The sequence below is a fragment of the Lutra lutra genome, chromosome 2, assembly GCF_902655055.1.
Source record: "Lutra lutra chromosome 2, mLutLut1.2, whole genome shotgun sequence".
Lineage (NCBI taxonomy): Eukaryota > Metazoa > Chordata > Mammalia > Carnivora > Mustelidae > Lutra > Lutra lutra.
In genome coordinates, this window is record NC_062279.1 from 92,350,406 (window position 1) to 92,372,762 (window position 22,357).

General features: G+C 34.8%; 1 protein-coding gene across 6 annotated transcripts in view; it reads left to right on the forward strand.

Annotated features, from left to right (window-relative positions):
- CCSER1 (coiled-coil serine rich protein 1) overlaps nt 1-22,357 on the forward strand; it is a 760,495-nt gene that overhangs the window by 285,000 nt on the left and 453,138 nt on the right. For all 6 annotated transcript variants that reach the window (XM_047717985.1, XM_047717986.1, XM_047717984.1 and 3 more), the window contains exon 5: nt 17,893-18,013. In XM_047717985.1, coding sequence (XP_047573941.1) covers nt 17,893-18,013 — 121 coding nt within the window. The remainder of the gene's footprint in view (nt 1-17,892; nt 18,014-22,357) is intronic.

A 22,357-nucleotide genomic window follows, 5' to 3' on the forward strand; every position in this document is an offset into this window, starting at 1 on the left:
GGTCTGGCTGCCATAGCACACTACCATAGATTGGGTAGTTTAAACAACAGAACTGTATTTTCTCACTGTTCTGAAAGCTAGAATTCCAAAATCAAGGTGCTAGCATGATCAGTTGTTAGTGAGAGCTCTTGGCCTGACATATAGACAACTGTGTTCTCTGAGAGAGGAAGAAAGGAAGAAGGGGGTGGAGAAGTGGGGGAGAAGGACAGGGAAAGGGTATGGGGGAGAGAGAGACCTGGTGTCTCTTCTTACCAGGGAACTAATCACATCTATGAGGGCACTCACCCCACACTCATGAGCGCATCTGAACTTAATTACCTCTGAAAGATTCTGTCTCCAAAAGTAATCACATTGGGGGTTAGAGGTTCAATATGTGAATTGAGGAGAGGGGGCACAATAGGTCCATAGCAATGACCTATGTCAAAATCATTCCATTTAGAAAGATAGCATTCAAATTAGACTTATTTTGAGAATGCATTTAAGAGATCTCTCAAGATCTAGGTCCTTTTTTCTACCTTGTAACTATATTCTCAAACTTAATAACTGGTTGTGTCTAATAACAGACACAAGAAATCTTTAATCTCTGACGGGTGAGTGTTTGGAGATTAAACCTATCTGGAACTAAGCTGTCATGGAGAAAACAAGACAAGCCAAGGAAAGTTCCCATATGTTTCTGATAGATGCCATAGCCATGTCTGTCCTATTCAGCTGTTGAATAAACAAAAAATTTTATTTGTTAGTTCTTTGGGCCAACTCAAATGTCAGTCCTGTTGAACTTATGTCTGTCCTCTGCCTTATGTATTAACCTCTATATACTCACAAAAGAAAAAGATGAGAGCAGTCAGGAAGACCAGCAATATTTTTAGTAACAAGACAGATTTCCACCAAGTATAAATTTTTAAATCTGATCAGATAATCAAAAGATCCCTAAAAGCCAGGATCAATCTCTGACAGAATTTAGTACTACGGTCAGAGAGAGCATTCTTCATGCTCTAATAGTGTGTAGCTGCCATTTGTTCTTTTTCAGCATGACAAAGAAAGAGGAAGATAAGTGAGGGTGAAACTAAAGTATAGCCATTTGAAACACTGACCCTGGGCTACCTCTAAAGGAATTTTACAAAGCTGGCATTTTTTTCCTCATAGCTATTTTAGGTTTTTGCCAGTTTATCAAAAAACTCACATCTATCAAATTCCTTTAACATCTTTATCATCCATTATTTAATAAGGACACTAATTTTTGCTTCTGTCTGCTAATATTTGTGCTCCCCATAGTAAATGACAAAGCTGCCCTTATTGTGATGTCATGGTCTATGACAGCAGATTGGGTCAGTATTATTCATGACATTTTCTGATACTAATGTATTCGTGCTTTATTTTATGCTATTACAAATGTAGCACTGATAATCTAAGAAAAAAATATATATACATATATATGTTTAAAATTGATTATTAAAAACTTATATTTAAACATACTGTTTGAGAAATACCCTATCAAAAGGATGAAAAATTATTCACGCATCTGTACAGATTATTCCTCATGTCAAAAGACTTGACTATTAACCAGTCACACTCAAAAGCTTCTCAGAGTGCTTTCTCTGTGCAGAGATCAGCAGCCTTTCAGAAATGGTGTCCCAATGAATATCTAAAGGAAAATTTGAGATAGCAGTGGTTATCTCAAGATCTTGTAGACTGGGAATCTTCATTTCACCCTGGAATCTGCTTATAACTTATTTAGATGTACATAATTTATGGCAATTCCAGTGATGTAAAATGTAGCCATGACTTCCATTCATCCAGGAAGGCTAATGGGGCTTGAAGCTAATGTTGTAACAAAGAAAGTGATGCTTCAGAACTGAAAGTTGGTGGTAAACTAGGAAAAGTTAGATCCTTTCACGTAATTAATCCTTTAGGGAGAGACCCAGAGGAGATTAAGAGAAGTTTGATATTGCTGTTGTTGTTTCCTTCCTCTTCCCTATTAAAATGCCTGGTGCTCTTATGGGAATATTGGGCCATTACAGTAACTTGTCATATTTGGTCAAAAGCACAGAATGTTGCTATATATCCTGACTTACTTGATTATGTGTTTCTAGAGCCTTTTATTTTACTCAATGGACTAGCCATATACAGTTGATCCTTAAACAACACAGAGATTAGGGCCACTGAAATTAAAAATCTGATTATAACATTTACCTCCCCTGAAACTTAACTACTAATAGCATACACATGACTAAAAGCCTTACTGATAACATAAGTCAGTTAACACATATATTTTTTTAAGATTTTATTTATTTATTTGACAGACAGAGATCACAAGTAGGCAGAGAGGCAGGCAGAGAGAGAGGAAGGGAAGCAGGCTCCCTGCTGAGCAGAGAGCCCGATGCGGGACTCGATCCCAGGACCCTGAGATCATGACCTGAGCCGAAGGCAGCGTCTTAACCCACTGAGCCACCCAGGCGCCCAGTTAACACATATTTTTATATTATATGTATTATACACTGTATTTTTACAAGAAAGTAAGCCAGAGAAAATAAAATGTTACGAAAATCATAAGGAAGAGAAATTACATTTCCAGAACTATACTGCATTTATTGGTAAAAATCTGCATATAAATGCCCCTGTACAGTTCAAACCTGTGTTATTCAAGGGTCAACTGTATATTATTCAAGATTCGTTACTGTGGAAATTTAACATTTGTTTATGAATTAAGAACTTTGGTCCAAGTGGATGAAATACCAACAACTTCACTTGATATTCATGGCTTTGTGTAACTTGGCCCCTATGCAATTTTTACTTATACCCCTTTCACCAGCTCAGTAGTTTGTAGCTATGCTAATTTCTTCAAAGGCTGTCCTTATTCTGGTTTCTGTATTTTTACTGATTTGGACTACCCACCTCCTTTTCATCTAACTGAATCATACTCAAATTAGTTGATAATGTCACTTTCTTGTCCAGGTGGAAATTCAGATATAGAATAAATAGTTCCTAAAATTAAACAAATAATTCATATGAAGAAGAATAAAAGAAAGCAAAGTGAAGACTTTTTTTTCACCTCGGCAATTCAGAATCTGTCCTAATGATAGCAAGAGGTGAACAGCCTAAAACCATTAACTGCAGTATATTTGAGTTCTTTGTGTTATTTAAATCATCCATTGAAATTATATACCTTTACACGTTTGTGATTTGTAATTCATATGTAAAATTCTGAAGAGTGAGGTTTTTTTTAAGGAGATATTTGAATAATTTATTTAACTTCTTAAAAGTGGGGATGAACATTATGTAGATTATATTACTTCTCATACTTTTGCGAAGTGAAGCCCATTAAATAACCATCAGTGCTACAGAACTAAAGACTAATCAATTATGTCTCGTAACCTGGGAGAGAGTCTTCATATATCTAATGTAATTTTTTCAACAAAGATTAATAATTCAGATGATACTCGTTCTTTCATTCTGGTCAGCCAAAAAGGTATTGCAAAAAAGGAGCAGAGAAAAGGGAAGAAGAGAGGAGAAAGGAAGAGGAGGAGGAGGGCCTGGAGAAGGAGGAAGAAGGATGTGAATGAGGAGAGAGGGAGATTTATTTGTTATACATAACACTGACTACATTATGCTGGAAGTAAAAAGAGATATATAAGGAAAAGATAGAAAGATATAGTTGTTAGACAAAAAGCCTATTTATTCAATAACTAGTTAATACTATATGTGTAATAATTGATGATATTTAACCTAGTTCAAAAATTAAAGACAAGATGTGAAAGAGAATTTAATGGGATCTTTCTGGAAAGGAGAAGAGAAAGTAAAGGGGAAGGGAAGGGAAAAAAAAGACAAGACAAGACAAGAAGGAAAGAAAAAGAAATTACCAAGAATATTTCTTCTAATTAGGACCTAAGTAGTACAACCACTACATGTCTGACAGTGTTGAAATCAAATAGCAATAATCCCCTGAAGGGACAGAGTTTTTATATGTTGTGTTCTCTATTACATCTTCAGAACCTAGAATATGGCTGGACCAAATATGGACTTAATAAGTTTTTTTTTTTTTAACGTATTGTTGATTTAGGTAAATCGTGTGGGATAAATATACAAAGTGACTAGTGAATCAATAACTTTTAATTTGCATTATATTATAATTCCATGGAGATTAAAAACTAAGACTTGCATCATTGCCTTGACTCATATTGTCTTGTATCTTGTATGTAATAATCATCAGTATTAAAAATAAGCAGACATCTAACTGATAAAGTTCCCAAGGCAAAGCATCTTTGATTGGGCTGATAGAGAAGAAATGTGAGGTTATCATAAAAGCTGACACACATGTAAATTAGATATTTTTTTGGTCTAATAAATGGCAATATCTATAGGAAAATTATATTCAGCATGGCTTTATTTATACATAATTAATGGAATATTTCCTGTGCCACAAGTTTTAAAATATTTCTTTTAAAAGATGATAATGTTAACTTATTAGTGGTATTATTCTTGGTTCATTGACAAATCCAAGTAGAATATGTTTCCTAACAATTTATAATAATATCTAGAAAGAATGACAGTAAAATGCATGCATTTTGGTTTAACTACCCTTCCCCTTAGGATATTGTCTATTGCCTATATGAAATGCTTTGCAAATTCTTTATATTCTGCTATATCAAGCACATTCTTTCTCCTCCCTTTAATATTTTTTTTCTGGGTTTAGAGTCTAGGATATCAGATTACATAAATTTTAGGTTAGGCTTTATTTAAATGATTCCCTTGTTGTGCACATTTTCTTAGAAGGGATAACAACTACGATTTGATCTTATTCTTGGAAAATTCATAAAGTGTTGTTTTGAGTGGTGGAGCAGATACTTATTTGTCTGTACTTGCTATAGCAACCTTTCTACAAGGATAGCTCCAAGGCTCTTCTTAAGTTCGAAATGAGAACCCTAAGTGGGAAGTTCAGAATGTTTACCAGACTGTTTCTTTTCTCTAGGTGAATTAAATACATATGTTTATGTGTGTGTGTGTGTGCGTGCGTGTGTGTGTGTGTATACATATGTATATATATACACTTTGCTGTTTATATTATTTTTTATTTCCATATTACTGTGCTGTAGATAATTGCTGAATGAGAATTTTAAATATTAGTCCCTTGCAACTGTCATTCATAAATAACCGACACATATAATATGTCAGCAAATCTTTGTGGCACTTGTGTCAGGAATTTTTTTTTTTCTTTTATCACTTAGGTAACAATTTTAATGAAGACCTGTTCAAGAGGCATCAACATCTATTTTTGACATTAATTATAAATGCTGTTTATGAATATTTTTTCTATTATAGTGTAACAAGTCTTCCTAAAACATAATAGCTTAGAATGGCAAAAATCATTCATCATGCAAGATTTTTTGTGGGTCGGAAGTTGAGACAGAGTGTAGTGAGAGAGTTTTTCCTTTGCTCTGTGATGTTTTAGGCCTTTGCTTGAGTACAAAATCCCTTCATTCACATCAAGTGGTTGTTAATGGCTGTCAACTGAGGGACTTGATGGGATTCTCAATCGGGCTATGTGTGTGGGCTTGGCTTCCTCACAACACGGTGGCTGGGTTCCAGCAGCAAATGTCCTAAGAGAGCCAGACAGAAGGCATAGTGCCTTCTATGACCTAGCCTTGAAAATTACATGGTGTCACTTCCACCACATTCTTTTAGGCAAGACAGTCACAAAAGTCATACAGTTTCAGAGTCAGGGAATTGAGATCCCACCACTCAAGTAAAATACAAAAACAATTGGGATGGAATATATATATTGATGTGACCATCTTTGGAAAATACAGTGTGCCACAGTGGTTAATAGCAGTCCTGCAAAATTTAACATGGAAAGTTTCATGAACAGAGTATGTACCTTCTACCTGAATTGCTCAGAAGAGTGGACCACAATGATGGTGTCATTCTAATATTACATCTGGAATATATGCCAATGATGATAGACTTTATGGATCTGTAGTGCTAATATTGTTCCTATAAATAACCTTCTGTGGAAGCCTAGAAAACATGTACCTAGGGTCCTATATGCTAAATGGTGTCTGTGCACATGAAGAAATGCTGATCAGTTTTTATTACTAAGTTAACAGAAAGCAATAATAGTTGTTTATGACTCTGTTCCTCGTGATGTTCTCTCTGTATTATTTGGGTCTGTGTGTAAAATGTATATACATATGTAGTATATGTATTACATATATGATGTGTATACATAATATATATGCACATATAATATAGGTATTATGTCATACATTCTAGACTACATTTGGAAGAAGGCAACCAGAATGACAAGGTATAATAAACTTCCCATAATTAGAATTACTGAGGCATGGGCTGAATAGCCTAAGCAGACAGCTGTCTATGGAAGAGGATAGTCGTAGCAATATAGACTCAGTCATTAGGTTGGAGTGCGGACGGAAACTCTAGGATCCTTTTATTTATTTAGTTATTAGTGTTCATGAAAGTAATTCTTTAGCCCTTTTCCTAAACTAGCCATTGTATTAGTTTGCTCAGGCTGCCATAACAAAGTGCCACAAACTTTATTTTTTCATAGTCTGGAGGCTAGAGATTTAAGTTCAAGGTGTCTGTAGGGTTGATTTCTTCTGAGTTCTCTTACTCTATTTGCTGTTTCTGTAATATACTGAGAATTGTGTTTCATCTTAATAAAGGAAGCAAGTAAACATAGAGTGTTTGTATTTGAAATAGAAGTGTTCACATTTCCGAATGCTCTGCCCTCTTACTTTGTTCCCTCCTTTCCTGACGCCGTCACTCCCAGTGACAGGAAGCCCTCCCCATTTCCCAACTTCCATTTATCTCAGCAGTGCCGCCTGTGATCTTCCTGGATCTCATTCCTATACTTCAGTGCTGTCAGGCTGTGTTCAGAAAATATAAAGCTGATTATGTCACTTCTTAGTTAAGTGATTGTTAGCAGATCCTCATGAACTTCAAAATTAAATACTAATGTTTTAGCTTTGCTTAGAAGGTACTTAAGGTGTTGATAAAACCTGTATCTCCTTTCTTCAACTCCTTGCATCTCCTCTAGGCCCAGCCATGCTGAATTATTTGGATTTCTCAAGATATATGACATTTTCTTACATTGCATTGCCTTTTAGCACACTCTTTCCTATGCTTGGCTACCATCTTTTCTTTTCCTCAGTGCCTCCATTCAGTTTTTCTTCAGTCTCTCATTCATTAGACTGAGATTATGGAGTTCTTTTGGGGCTGGCAGTGTGCCAAGGAACAGGAAGGGAACAAGAGAGCCATGCTTGGGCTCTTCCAGTTGTGTGCATTACTTTGCCTGGCCACTTCTTTGATAGTACTTTGTATATGGCATTATTTCTTTACTACACTAAGTTACATTCATGTGAATATTTTGTCTTTTATTTCCATCAGGCCAGTACCTGTCACAGTACCTAGATGTGGTATAGTTCAATGAAGGCCACTAATGGAGTCTGTGTGTGTGCCTGCTTTTGCTCAGTGTGTGTTTATTTGTAGTTAGGATGCAATGGCTTGTGTTTTATCTGCTTATTTTCAGTTCCTCTTTCAATTCTGGACTGATATTATTTCACCAGAAGAGCCTTTTATAAGTGCCGTATTAAGGATGTTAATTCAGAAGATGTATTTAGAGATTCGCTAAAACTAGTAATACCTAAATATCATTGTTAACACACACACACACACACACACACACACACACACTCACACAAAAGTATATATTAGTTCCAAGTTTTTAACTTAAGTTCCAGTTAGTAATATACAGTGTATATTAGTTTCAGGAGTAGAATTCAGTGATTCATCACTTAAAACACTCAGTGCTCATCACAAGTGTGCTTCTTAGTACCCATCACCCATTTAGCCCAGCCCCCCACCAACCTGCCCTCCATCAACCCTCAGATTGTCCTCTATAGTTAAGACTCTGTTTTATGGTTTGTCTCTCTCTTCCCCCCCACCTTATGTTCATTTGTTTTGTTTCTTCAGTTCCTTTAGGTATGAGTGAAATCATATGGTTCTTTCTCTGACTGGCTTATTTAACTTAGCATAATATACTCTAGCTCCATCCACGTGGTTACAAATGGCTAGATTCCATTCTTTTTTATGGTTAATATTCTATCTGTAGATAAAGAAGGTGTGTGTGTGTGTGTGTGTGTGTGTATACACACACATCATTCATCAGTTGTTGGACATTTGGGGCTCTTTCCACAGTTCGGCTGTTGTTAATAATGCTGCTGTAAACACTGGAGTGCATGTGCCCCTTCAAATCAGTATTTTTCTATCCTTTGGGTAAATACCTAGTGGTGCAGTTGCTGGATCATAGGGTAGTTCTATATTTAACTTTTTAGGAATCTCCACACTGTTCTCCAGGGCAGCTGCACCAGTTTGCATTCCCACCAACAGTGTAAGTGTTCCCCTTTCTCCACATTCATGCCAACAGACTGATATTATTTATCAACTGGCGGCGGAGAACTTGATGTGATCATGGACGCTAACTACGTAAGGAAGAGGAGGCTAGAACTTCAACATGGGAAGAATTTTGTCTTCATCAAGAAGCCCCAGCTACTTTTAATGGTTTTCAACTGATTGAATCAGCCCCACCCAGATTATCTATTGAAAGTTCCTTTACATAAAGTCAACTGTAATAGGCTATAATCATATCTGCAAAATATGTTCACAGCACATTTAGATTAGTATTTGATTAAATAACTGGAATCTGATGTATCAAAATATCAAAACTAGTTGTAAATAATATTATTTTTTAAATAAAATTTAAAGTTTTAAAACTTCTTACAATTTCTCCAGCATTATCCTAAGCACTTCATATACAGTAATTCACTTAATCCTCATAACAACCCAAGAAGATATTATTATTATTCATATTTTACTGATGAGAAAAACTATGAAGAAAGGCAATTTGATCTGAGAATCTATTCCATTAGAAGATGTATACATTCCACAAAACATGTATTTTTGTCATTTTTATTCACCAATATATCTCAAGCATCCATAATAGGGCTGGGCAAGACGGATCAACAGCAATTGATTACAAATTTGAAAAAATAATATTTTTCTGAATTATATAATTTCCTTTTCCATAGGTAACCGTATGTATGTATGGGTTTCATCCTGTCACTTGACACTCATTCTGTGGAGCAATAGGAAAATAGTTGTTGTAAATCAAATTGAAATACTGAGCTTGGAACTCAAAGCATTTGTATAATGATTCAGAGCTGTGCTGTGTTCTGGGGTAAATTGCCTGATGATTACACAATTTTTCTAGGATAAATAATTTAGATATAAGAATATTACTGAATTGGGGCACCTGGGTGTCTCGGTGGGTTAAGCCTCTGCCTTCAGCTCTGTCATGATCTCAGGGTCCGGATCGAGTCCCACATCAGGCTGTCTGCTCAGTGGGGAGCCTGCTTCCCCCTCTCTCTCTGCCTGCCTCTCGGCCTACTTATGCGTGTGCTCTCTCTCTCTCTCTCAAATAAATAAATAAATAAATCTTTAAAAAAAAAAGAATATTATTGAATATAAATATAACTGAAAAAGATAAACTCTGAAACTTACTCTTCAGAACACTTGATGCATTATATGTAAATAAGAATCAACATGAAGTATTGGTAGTAGCATAGTGGTATAGGCAAATGGATTAAATTCTGGTTTTGCTACTCCTAAGCTGCCTCACTTTGAACACTGTAGAATGGGGGTAATACTTACCCCATAGAATTTTTCTGAGTGATAGGGATGATACTATAATGCTAAATGATAGTTAGTACATAGACTTACACCTACTACATGATGATATTCAAGCTTTTGTAAGTAAATGTTACTGTTTTATAGGGTTAAACTTTACCAGTGGATTGTTCTGTGGTAAGTACATGGACCCTGGGTGTTTGGACGGGAAAGGGGAAGGTGAATACCTTTTCAAGTTAAAATCAAATTCTTCTCTTTTACACCAACAATTTGCTCATTGATAGTAAAATATTCTGGTGAATTGGAGTGGTTACTTCAAATGTAGTTATGCATGATGCCTATAAGTTAATTATGCTGTAGGCATATTCAGTAATTTTTATGTTCTAGTTTTGCATGAAAGAGAAAAATGTTTCTCCTAATAAATCTTTGGCATTTTAATGAACATTTTAATATTGATTTTATAAAATAGAAGACAAAGATAGAAGTTCAGTAACTAAATGAAACAATTTTGATATATCAGACTGGAAAAAAATAGTGTAACACAATTTCAATATTTAGGTCTTGGATCTCAGTTTATTATGAGGCTGAAAGAAACACTTTATGTAATATAGTTAAAAGTGGAGAATCATTTCATATAATAGTGTATTTTCTCTGATGTAATAAAAGGTTACATGATATAGTCAGACTACTCAATTTTAAACCCAGAAATTATTTCTACTCGGCCCTAAGATTTGCAGATTTCTGATGCAGAGGTCCCAGTAGTGTGGATCATTTTGGGTGTTCATATACTTTTAACTACCCAGGAATAAATAAGAGAAGTGGTTAGAACCAAAGCTTAGCATAAGTAATTCTTGTGACTTTCAAACACTTTCTCTCATTTTAAAATTCCGATTGGTATAACTCATAATCAAATGTCAGTTTCTTATGTCTGAGTCATTGTTTTTATATTAATTGGTAGTTGTACAACTGACTTCTTCATGCAGTTACAGCATCTTTCCAGGAGAACCTCTCAGCATGCCCTGATTGGTGACCTTAACCTTAATCAAAAGATTCCATCTGTCTGGAAAGAAATGGGATTTTAATTTTTTAGTCAGCCTGGCTCTGACAATTCCAAGCAACACAAGCCTATGATGGAATTTTTTGCGATTCATGGAATACAGTTAAACAAAGATTCTTTTCACAAAAGAACAAATTCAGGGCACCTGGGTGGCTCAGTGGGTTAAGCCTCTGCCTTCGGCTCAGGTCATTATCTCAGGGTCCTGGGAGGGAGCCCTGCATCCTGCTCTCTGCTCAGCAAGGAGCCTGCTTCCCCCTCTCTCTCTGCCTGCCTCTCTGCCTACTTGTGATCTCTTTCTGTCAAATAAATAAATAAAATCTTAAAAAAAAGAACAAATTCAGCATATAAATTTATAGGTTGGTGTCTCAAATTATTATCTGTGTCTATGGTTGGAAGTAAGAGTGGAAAACGTATCAATTTTTCAACTCATGGATGCTGGAAACTTACTTAAAGATGTGATGCCTTGACATATCTCATGTTTTTTAAGTTCTATCATGAAGTAACTATCTGCTGTTCCATAAATTTAACTTTTTTCTAAATTTAGAAGTAAATAATATTTTCCATTGATTAAAACTGTCTTTATAAGTACAGTTACATAATGTGAGTAATAAAAAATTAGGAGTTTGTTCATTTCACACTCTGTTTTCTCGCAAAGCCAGTTTTTCCCCATATGAGAGTTCAGCCTGATTAGTGAACCATTTGCTTTTGATGCAGTTTGGAAAGTACAGAGATCATTCTTACCTCAAACCAGGATTCCTACAGTTCTGTAGTATCTAAACTTGTCACAATGGTTCAATCACTTAGATTAAAAATTAAAGCCCCTGGTGATATGAAAATGCATTAATTTTAAGGGAATCCATGAAATGAGAATCATCCATTCAACAATTTGAGAACAATTTACTGGATCAGCAACTTACAATAGCTTCTGAAAAAGTGATTTTTGTTTTTCCTTTGGGGAAAGGGGAAGCATTTAGAAAATGAAATTAAATTTAATCTGATTAAATCATATATTGTTTGCCTGAAGGAATTTCAAAAAATCTCATTGTTTTGAAGTCATATCAGTATTCCACACATCTGTTTATCTACTCAGTTTTCATGACTACATCTTTTTTTTTTTCATGACTACATCTTAATATATGTTTCATTTTTTCTGTTTTTAAAACTAAGAAGAGTGTCATTATAGGAATTTGGGAAGTACTAAAAAAAAAAACAGAAAGAAGAAAATGGAATTACCTGTTGTCAAATAACCCAAACTTTAATTCCTATAGTAATTTTTATACATTCACCTTTAATTATGGTGCAGTATATAAGCATTCTGTGTCCATTAAGAGGAAAAGTTACATTTTATTTCACAAGGATCAGTATAATTAACAAACCACATTCAATGACTTACTTTAATTACTTAAAAAATTGTCTACTTAATCTTACAGATGTGAACAAATATGAACTATGTTGTCCCATAAAAAGTGTGTATTGTGTTCTTGTATTTCTAAAATGTTTAAAAAGGTATTCTTTGCCCTATTAATGAACTACTATGGTAGAGACTTGTGTTGGCTAACAATTATGACTCTCACTTGATTTCCATTAATTGTACAGTATAATTTCCTTTCAAAGCCCAGCAATAATTTAACATTTGTGTCAGAAATATCAAGTTTTTTACCTAAATAGGAATTTGTAAGGTGTTTTATCAGAGATATTAAATAAATGTCATTTTAAAACATAGATTTCCCCCTTTTCCTGACACCCATATTCTTTTGTAAAATGTTTTAGGGCAATAAAACAGTTACGAGTTTTCCTAAAAAAGACAAGTGTTTAAATCCCAACAACTTTGAAGGTCTTTTTTAAATTTGAAACTTCCTTTTATTTTGTATCATTGGGTTTATTTTAAAGGCAAATATAATGTTTTCTCCTTTAGTTAGTTATATTCATATCATTCTTCAAAATTAATTTATGCATTAATGGCATGGTAAAATATGAAAATAATATCCAAGAACTTATATACTAGCTAAATAATTATACAGAGTAGTTCATATTATGATCATGACCATTGTGATATATTTCTGATTTAATTTTTAGTAGGGACCATAATTTTGAAGAAGATTTTTTGTCTGAACATAATGATCACATAAATATCCATTATTCTATTGATTTTCAGAAATTGTTTCTCTTCTCTGTGACTTATTGCTAAGGTTTCCTTTCTTTTTTTTTTTTTTTTTTTTTTTTTTTTTTTTTTTTTTTCTGTATGCCTCAGAATGAAGGACAGCTGAGGCATATTCATTATTTGGGAAATCTTTACTTCCCTTTTATTATTCCATTCACTGTTTTTAGACCTTAGCTGATTTTTTAAAAAGTGTATTGAAAAGTAACTAACATACAATATTATATTAGTTTCAGCCATGTAACATAATGATTCAGCAATTCTGTACTTTACTCAGTTCTCAGCACACATTATCCATACAACATCCTTCACCATATAACTTTATCACAATATTATTAAACATATTCCTTCTGCTGTACTTTTCATCTTCAGGACTTACTTTATAATTGGAAGTTTGTACCTCTTAATTCCCTTTATCTATTTTGCCCCACTCCCCACCCACCTCCCTTCTGGCAATACCAGTTTGTTCTCTCTATCTATGAGACTGTTTTGCTTTTTGTTTGTTCTTTTGTTTTGTTTGTTTGGTTAGATGTTTTGTTTTTTAGATTCCAGATATAAGTGAAATCATATGGTATTTATCTTTCTCTACCTAACTTACTTCATTTAGCATAATACCCTCTAGTTCCATCTGTGTTGTCCCACATGGCAAAAATCTCATTTTTTTATGGCTGAGTAATATACCAGTGTGTGTGTGTATTTCCCATCTTTTTTTATCCACTTATCTACTGATTGATACTTGAGTTGATTCCATATCTTGGCTATCATAAATAATGCTGCAGGGGAAATTGGGTGGCTCAGTCAGTTAAGTGTCTAACTCTTGATTTTGACTTAGGGTCATGATCTCAGGGTCATGTGGTACGGTCCCACATCAGGCTCCCTGCTCAGCTGGGAGTCTGCTTGGTATTCTCTCTCTCCCTCTTCCATTGCCCTCCCCCTGCTTGTGCAGTCTCTGTCTCTAAAATAAATGAATAAATCTTTAAGAAAATAAACAATGCTGCAGTAGGTGTGCATTTATCTTTTTGAATTACTGCTCTTGCTTTCTTTGAATAAATACCCAGTGGTAGAATTTTTGGATCATACAGTGTGTCAATTTTGATTTTTTTTTTCAAGAATCTCCATACTGTTTTCCATAGTGGTTGCAACAATTTATGTTTCCAACAGCAGTACAGGAGGATTCTGTTGTCCCAACATTCTCACCAACACTTATTTCTTGTCTTTTTGATACTAGTCATTCTGACTGGTGAGAGGTGATATCCCTGATGAATAGTGATATGGAGCATCTTTTCACGTGTCTGTGGGCCGTCTGGTATGTCTTCCTTGGAAAAATGTCTGTTTAAGTCCTCTGGCCCATTTTTTAAATTGGATTGGGTTTTTACGGTGTTGAGTTGTATAAGTTCTGTGTGTATTTTGGATACTAACTCCTTATTGGATATATCATTTTCAAATATCTTCTCCATTCACTTTTTTTTAAGTTATAATTTCTCTATTACTTATTGGCCTAATGTGCATTTATTACATTAACTCTTGATGAAATTTAAAGATAATAAAACTTGAGTGCAATTAAATTTCAGCTAAATATAAGAGCTCTGTCATTTTTTTTTTTAGACTTTATTTATTTATTTGACAGAGAGAGAGATCACAAGTAACCAGAGAGGCAGGCAAAGAGAGGGAAGCAGGCTCCCCGCTGAGCAGAGAGCCCGATGTGGGGCTCGATCCCAGGACCCTGAGATCATGACCTGAGCAGAAGGCAGAGGTTTAACCCACTGAGCCACCCAGGCACCCCAAGAGCTCTGTCATTTACATGAAGCTCTTAACCAGGTATTTTTAGATTAGTGTATTATCATTTTCCATTCTGTAATAATTAATGAGGCTTATTTTTATTGACTTAGTTATTCATTGTTTTTTTAACTTTAGTATCTTGGAGAGCAGTGCCACTTGTTCCAGCCTCTAGACAATAAAAACTAAATATTGATAGTAATATTACCTTAAGTAAGCAAATGCTTCCTATTTTTGAAAATTGTTCTTGTTCACCTCTCGCCTTTTTCCTACATACTCTCTCTTTTCCTTTTTAAAGATAACTCAACTCTATTTTCCCTCATAGAGATCTAGATGAATGCTTTCACTTAATCTAGTAAGAAGCTTAATGTACTAACACATGAGAAATATTTCCTAGAGAAGAAATTGAAACTTTGCTAAAACATGGGAGGAAGAGGCTATTTCTTTCTTGCCCACAGTGGAATACTACCTTTAAATATATTTCTTGGAACATACCAGTTAGTTCACTAAATATTTGTGGAATATGTGAGTGGTATCCCAGAGGAATGAAACATTAATATTATTCTTAGTCTCTTTCTTCATTAGCAGCATTTAAGGCAACAGTGGAAATTTAAAATGTAATACAGTTTTTTTTTCTCCCAACTATGATGGAGTTGTTTGATGTGGACTCACAGTTCATTCCAAGAATATGTAGAGAAAACTAAATTTAGAAGAAGAAGAAGCGGGAGGGAGAAGGAAGAGAAAGAGGAAGAGGAAACATAATCTATTTGATGGCATTGGAGAGACAAAGAAGAAACTAGCATGTCACCATTGACACATACTAGACACTAATGTTTGTCTCTTGAGTGCCACGTGATTGCTTTAAATTCACCTCTGTTTTTAGTGGTCACCTTGTAGATCTCAGAATCTGAGCAGATTAATAATGCAACAAATATTTTTAGGGGAAAGGTGAAGAACCTTAAGATTTTTTCTTATGCATCTTTCACTTTGAGATCATAGTCCCATACTTCTTGGATGATTTGCATAACCTTAATTGTATTTATGCTTTTCTCTCATTAATGTGGTTACCATCTTTAGTATTTGCCTCTTTCTGTATTGGGGAGGGGGTTAACTTACTGTTCACCTCGTAGTTCTTGAAATGAGTACACAGATGAGCAATTATTGCCCTTTAATTTATAATCAATTCATATATACATCACTAGCAGTTTTCATTTCTTCACTACATTTTCATTTCCACTCTCAGATTCCTTCCTTAGAGTGTCTATTTTTGTAAAATGTCACTTGAGTTTATCACTGGTAAACAAGGAAGTTATGTGACCACATACTTTGAGTTCTCTTCTTAATCTGAGTAGCAGATGCATGGTGACCAGACACTGATAGACTTTGAAAGAAGCAATGTGTCTGTGTTACTGATCATGATCCACATTTCTTATTTGTGTAGTGATTTGTGGATTGAAGGGCTACTGGAGAAGTTCATAATTTATATAATTACACATAGTAGATGTACCATGTGAATTGAAATGTGAATCATATTTTTGGGAGTTCCTTGTATTATTGAACTAAACATGTAACTAAAATTTGTCCTTATCAGAATCATGTGAAACAAGAATTTACAGTGACTTTATTAGATACCAGTAAGATAAATATTAAAACCACTATGTGATACCACTATACACTTACAGGAATAGCTGTGGTAGGCAGAATTCTAAGCTGACACACAAATCTAACCGTTGTATAATTTCTTCCCCTGGAAAGATAGGACATCACTACTGTAATTATGTAATGCTCCATGGCAAAAGGGACTCTGTAGATGTAGTTAAGATTACTACTCAGTTGACTTTGAGCCAGTCAAATAGGAGATCATCTGATGGGCCTAACTCCATTGTTGTTAGCAGCAGGATAAATCAGAATATGAAATTTGAACCATGAGAAGGTTTCAGTGTGAAGGATATTCTTCATTGCTGAGATAGACAGGCCATTGACCACTGACCGCTTTGAGTCTTAGAGTGGTCACTGGCCAATAGCCAGTAAGAAAAAAAGAAGACCTGATTCCTACTACTCCAAGAAACTAAATTTTGCTAGCAACCTCAATGAGCTTAAAGTGGATTCTTCCCCCTCCCCCCAAGACTCTAGATAAGAGCACGGCCTGGCTGCGAACCTGATACTGGCCTTGTGGGATCCTAATTAGAGAACTCAACTGAGCTCACTAGACTTCTTACCTATAGAACTATGAGATCACAATTTGGGTGCTGTTAATTTGTCATGCAGTAATAAAAAATTCATATAATATTGAAATTTTAAAAACCGGCCAAACTAAGTGTCTCTACAGACATGGAACAACTGACACTCTTCTTCTGCTTTGGGGAAGGCAAATTAATGCAATCAGTTCAGAAACCTGTTTAGCAATATCTACTAAAGCTGAAGGTGAAATATATGGACATAAGAGCAGTTCCTAGATATTTTTTCCATACAAATTTATTTACACACCAAAAGAAAACAAAACTACAGATGTGTTTATAGACATTTCAAAATAGCCTCAGACCAGCACAGTATAAGTGTCCAGCACCAATAAAATGGACAAATAAATTGTGATATATTCATTCAGTGGACTGCTACACAGCTCTGAGAATGAACAGAGTGCTGCTGCACATGAAGGCGTCTTACGAAAGTATACTGAATGAAGTAAGCCACACAGAAAACAGTGCACACACAGGAGAGTATCATTTCCTTCATACAAAGGTCTGAAATAGTCCAACCCAGTCTGTGGTTATTTAAGTAATAATAATGGTTAAGTTTGGAGGCTACAAGTAATTGGGAAGGGGTACCACAGGGAATTTTAGAGTGTTGGTAATGCTTATTGATCATAATGCTGATCAAACAGGTGTGTTCATTTTGCAAAGATTCATTTAATGTATATGATTTATGCACTTATTATCTTCAATGAAGAGCTTTTTTTTTTTTTTTAAATGAAGGACTATAAAGTATTGCCAACACCTTTTCCACTGTGTGGCTTAAAAAAAGAAAAATTGCCTAGCCAGTGGAAAGACAGAGTGGAAACTGATAATTAAGGATAATTTAATGGTAATTAATGTCTTAGCTGAAATATCTCTTTCGTTTGAAAATTTAAAAAAGAGAAAAAGGGAAAGTGAGGCTAGTCAATAAATAATTTTGACATTTACAATTAATTTTTTTAATAAAACAGTGTGCCGGGAGGATTCATACCATTCCGTAGTTTCATGTGCTGCAGTGGTTCTCACTCCTATGGAACCAACGATAGAAATGAAGAAAAGAGAAGAACTAAAATTTCCTGAACCTGCCAAACAGTAAGTTATTTGTCTGATTTTTCAGAACTTTGTAAACTAGTTAAGTAACTGATCAGAATTAGATAGCTCAGAAATGATGATTTATAATGAATGTGTGAATACTAGTGAATACTAGTATATTAAAAGGACAGATAATTTTGTACTATATACCATTCGAGTTTCATTCTGTTACCTTATCTTAGTGACACGAAGCACTTTATTTCTTTAATACTGTGATTGTGGGTGCACTGTTCTCGGATGGCTTATTTTATAGTCATAAGCTTTAATCATCTAAAATATAATCTGTTTTTAATATAAACTTCTTAGCTTAAAGTTGGCTTGCATTTTACAAGGAATAAAAGTTGTTATTTGTAACTATTTTTTTTTAAAGATTTTATTTATTTTATTTGACAGACAGAGATCACAAGTAGGCAGAGAGGCAGGCAGAGAGAGAGAGGAAGGGAAGCAGGCTCCCTGCTGAGCAGAGAGCCCGATGCGGGGCTCGATCCCAGGACCCTGGGATCATGACCTGAGCCAAAGGCAGCGGCTTTAACCCACTGAGCCACCCAGGCGCCCCTATTTGTAACTATTTTAAATAAATCACTCTAAATTAAAACTTCACAGTATTTAATGTTTCTGTATTTTTGCTATTTAAACAGATAAAGTTTCACTTAAATTTAGATTTGATCCTATATTGAATAAGTGATAGATTTTTTTCTTACAAAGCAATTCATAGTAACAAATGTAAGCTACATGAACCTGAAATATCAAATAATTAGGATATTTCTAGGTATGCATTATATAAAGGCAAAAGGAAACTTTACTGATATTTTCCAGTGAAGCTAGTGCCATTCCCACTTTAAGGTCTCACACTGGAGGCTAAGTGATGTATGGTGTTGCCAATGATTGCTGGCTAACCACCATCTGAGCCATGTGGTAGTTACCTTGAAGCACATACTATTTTTCCTCATTGGTTTACACTGTATCATACTTGTTTGTTTCCGATGTATTTTATCGGCTAAGCTCCCGAGGACAGAGTTTCCTGGAATATGACAGTGCCTGATACTCTTTGTGAAATCAATTAAAAAAATCCCTTATTGTTACATTCAATAATGTTGAATTCAAATGGAGCAATGTATATATTTGATAGCATGAAGATAGTATTAATATTCTCATATAGAGAAAAGAAGTACTAACCAATTCAGAAAGTAATGATTGTAATTCAGTTTTATAACAATTTAAAAGTGAAAACAATTTAGCAGCTCTTAATATAATCTTAATTTTTAGGTTCCAATTATTTTGTCTAATAGGAAAATTACATCTCATATATGCCGATTGAATTATATTAGAAAACTCAAATGCATTTTCTTCAGTACATGTATGAGTTTACATAAGTTACCTATATATTTATAAATAGGATCTTAAATTATTTTAATTATCTTTTAGTGATTCTGCTTAAAACTGGAAACAGTGTTATTTTCTTGCACAAAATACCTTTTTTCAGTCCTTAGCTACTTCATAAATATTCATTCTTTTTTATTCTGGGATGTATATCAAACCCGACTGTTAATGGGCTGTTCTTTTTTTTTTTTTTTCTTTCTGTTACCCTACATATACTGTGTTACTCTGTATTCTCTGAATTCTCTGAATCTACTTTCTTACTAAACATTCTGCTTAACAGTATCACTCACTCACTCATTCATTCATTCATTCATAGAGGGTTTTTTTGGGTTGGTTTTTTTTTTTTTGAGTCAGAGAGACCTTGGTTAAAATCCCAATTCTTTTTTTTTATGCAATTAATCATTTTTTTTAAATCATTTTTTTAATTTATTTTCAGCATAACAGTATTCATTGTTTTTTGTACCACACCCAGTGCTCCATGCAATCCGTGCCCTCTCTAATACCCACCACCTGGTTCCCCCAACCTCCCACCCCCCCCACACCTTACTACACACACACACACACACACACACACACACACACACACACACACGGAAATTGGGGACCTTTTACTTAAGGTCTTTGTGCTTTCCTTTCTTCATTTGTTAATTGGGATGATATCACCATCTTTTACAGTCATTGTACTAAGTGAAGTGTTATTGGTAAAGGATCTGAAATCTAAGAATCTACAGAGGTATTAGTTATGTTGTGCCTTCCACAGCTTCAATTATTAATATTACCAATGACTTACAGATATATATTCTTCTCCTGAAGGCTTTTCTGAATGCAAGTCTTAATATTTAAAGTTGCTGACCTGACTGGTCTTACTGGATATCCTACCAGAATCTTACACTAGGTTTGCCTAAAACCAAATTAATGACTCCGGTAGCCCCCTTAAACATTGATTGTTTCTGACTTCTATATTCATGTAAAGCTACCATTGTTTTTCTTTTCTTAAAATCTCAGTAAATTTTCTCTTTCACATTTCACATTCAGATACTTACTGATTACTTGATTAAGGTCTTTATTATATTCTTACCATTTCAGCCAATCAGGAAGGCAAATACATCTAATATTTTTAAATATTTCCTAACAGTAACTGTGAACTTAATGAAACTGTTCAAATAATGGCCATTGTATCAAATGGGGATTGCATATGCCCTTCATATCTTACACTACCATTCTGAGATTAATTGATAGATGTGACTATATGGCAAGAATACAGTATAAATGCAGAGGCATAGTGATTAATTCAAAACTTTCATTTGCTAATGAGAGAAGCTGCAGTGTAAATTGGTTTAAAAAAATCAAGGGTAGCAGTTCTTACTGGTTTATGTAATTACAAAGTATAGAGATAGAAATTTCCTCAAGTATGGTTGGGTCTAGTACTCAAATGGTGTCATGTTGGCTCATTCTTTCCATCTGCCTTTCTTTGCTCTCCTTTCCTCTCTGTAGTTTTCATTTTCCAGGAGGAACCTCTAAAGGTGTTGTTACTGCCTTCTATAGCTACTGGTACAGATTTTTACTTTTTCAGTAAATCCAGTGGATTTAATTAAAATAAAACAAAAACCGAGATCTGATTGTCACTGGCTTTGACAAGCTTAGCTTCTTTGACATGACTATGCTGAAGCAATTTCTGTGTGAAAAGGAGTATATGATGATATGATTGACTAGAACTAGGTTACAGGACAAACTCTGGAGCAGAGTATGAAGGTGAGAGGTTAAGGGTGAGTCTATACTTGACATATGGCTGATGTTGATAAAAGAAGGCATGGGTAGATGATAAGAAGCCAAGACAACAGATGACCAATATAGGCTGTAATATTATCACCATTAGTTTTAAAAGTCAGAATTCTTTATTATATTCACACCATAGACATTAAAGTATAATTATGCATATCTTTATTTCTCGTTTCAAATGTTTTTCACTTAATTTTATTTCATATTATCTGATCTAGCTGTGCTATTGGGAAGGAGTATAACTTGGTGGTTAGGAATTCAGGCCTTGGGCAGATTTGTTTTTGAAACTTTCTGACCTTGACCACACTTTGTTTCTTTTCAATGTGGAAGTTATTTTATCTACTTAGAGTGAAATGCCTGAAACACAATATAAAGGAAATGATATTTTAAAAAAAGTTTATACTTTTTAAAAAAGATTTTATTTATTTATTTGACAGAGACAGCGAGAGAGGGAACACAAGCAGGGAGAGTGAGAGGGGGAGAGGCCGGCTTCCCGCTGAGCAGGGGGCCCAAGGCAGGGCTCGATCCCAGGACCCTGTGATCATGACCTGAGCTGAAGGCACAAGCTTAACAACTGAGCTACCCAGGTGCCCCCCCAACCCCCAAATAAAAAAGCTTAAAACAGATATATTTGGGAAATAACTATATCACATTTTTTTTAAAGATTTTATTTGTTTATTTGACAGAGAGAGATCACAAGTAGACAGAGAGGCAGGTAGAGAAAGAGAGAGAGAGAGAGGGAAGCAGGCTCCCTGCTGAGCAGAGAGCCCGATGCGGGACTCGATCCCAGGACCCTGAGATCATGACCTGAGCTGAAGGCAGCGGCTTAACCCACTGAGCCACCCAGGCGCCCCACTATATCACATTTTTATAAATGAAGGTACCAAAGGTCTGTATGGTAATAGTTTTATGTTTTTGGATTTCCCATTAGGAAATGTAATAATCCACCAGTGTAATACTGAGATATTAGAAGGTTATAAATCGAGACATTGTCTTTAGATGTCTAGTATTTTCTTTAAATTCAGGATGGAATTATTTCTTCAAGTAAATTTTCCCCTCTAATTATACAGGCTTCACATGATAAATTCATAAACCATTGCATCTTTGAAACATAGGACTCAGAAGAGGCATGTAATTCAGAAGTCAGCAAATGTCTTGCTAAGAAGAACTTGCTATAATCTTCTC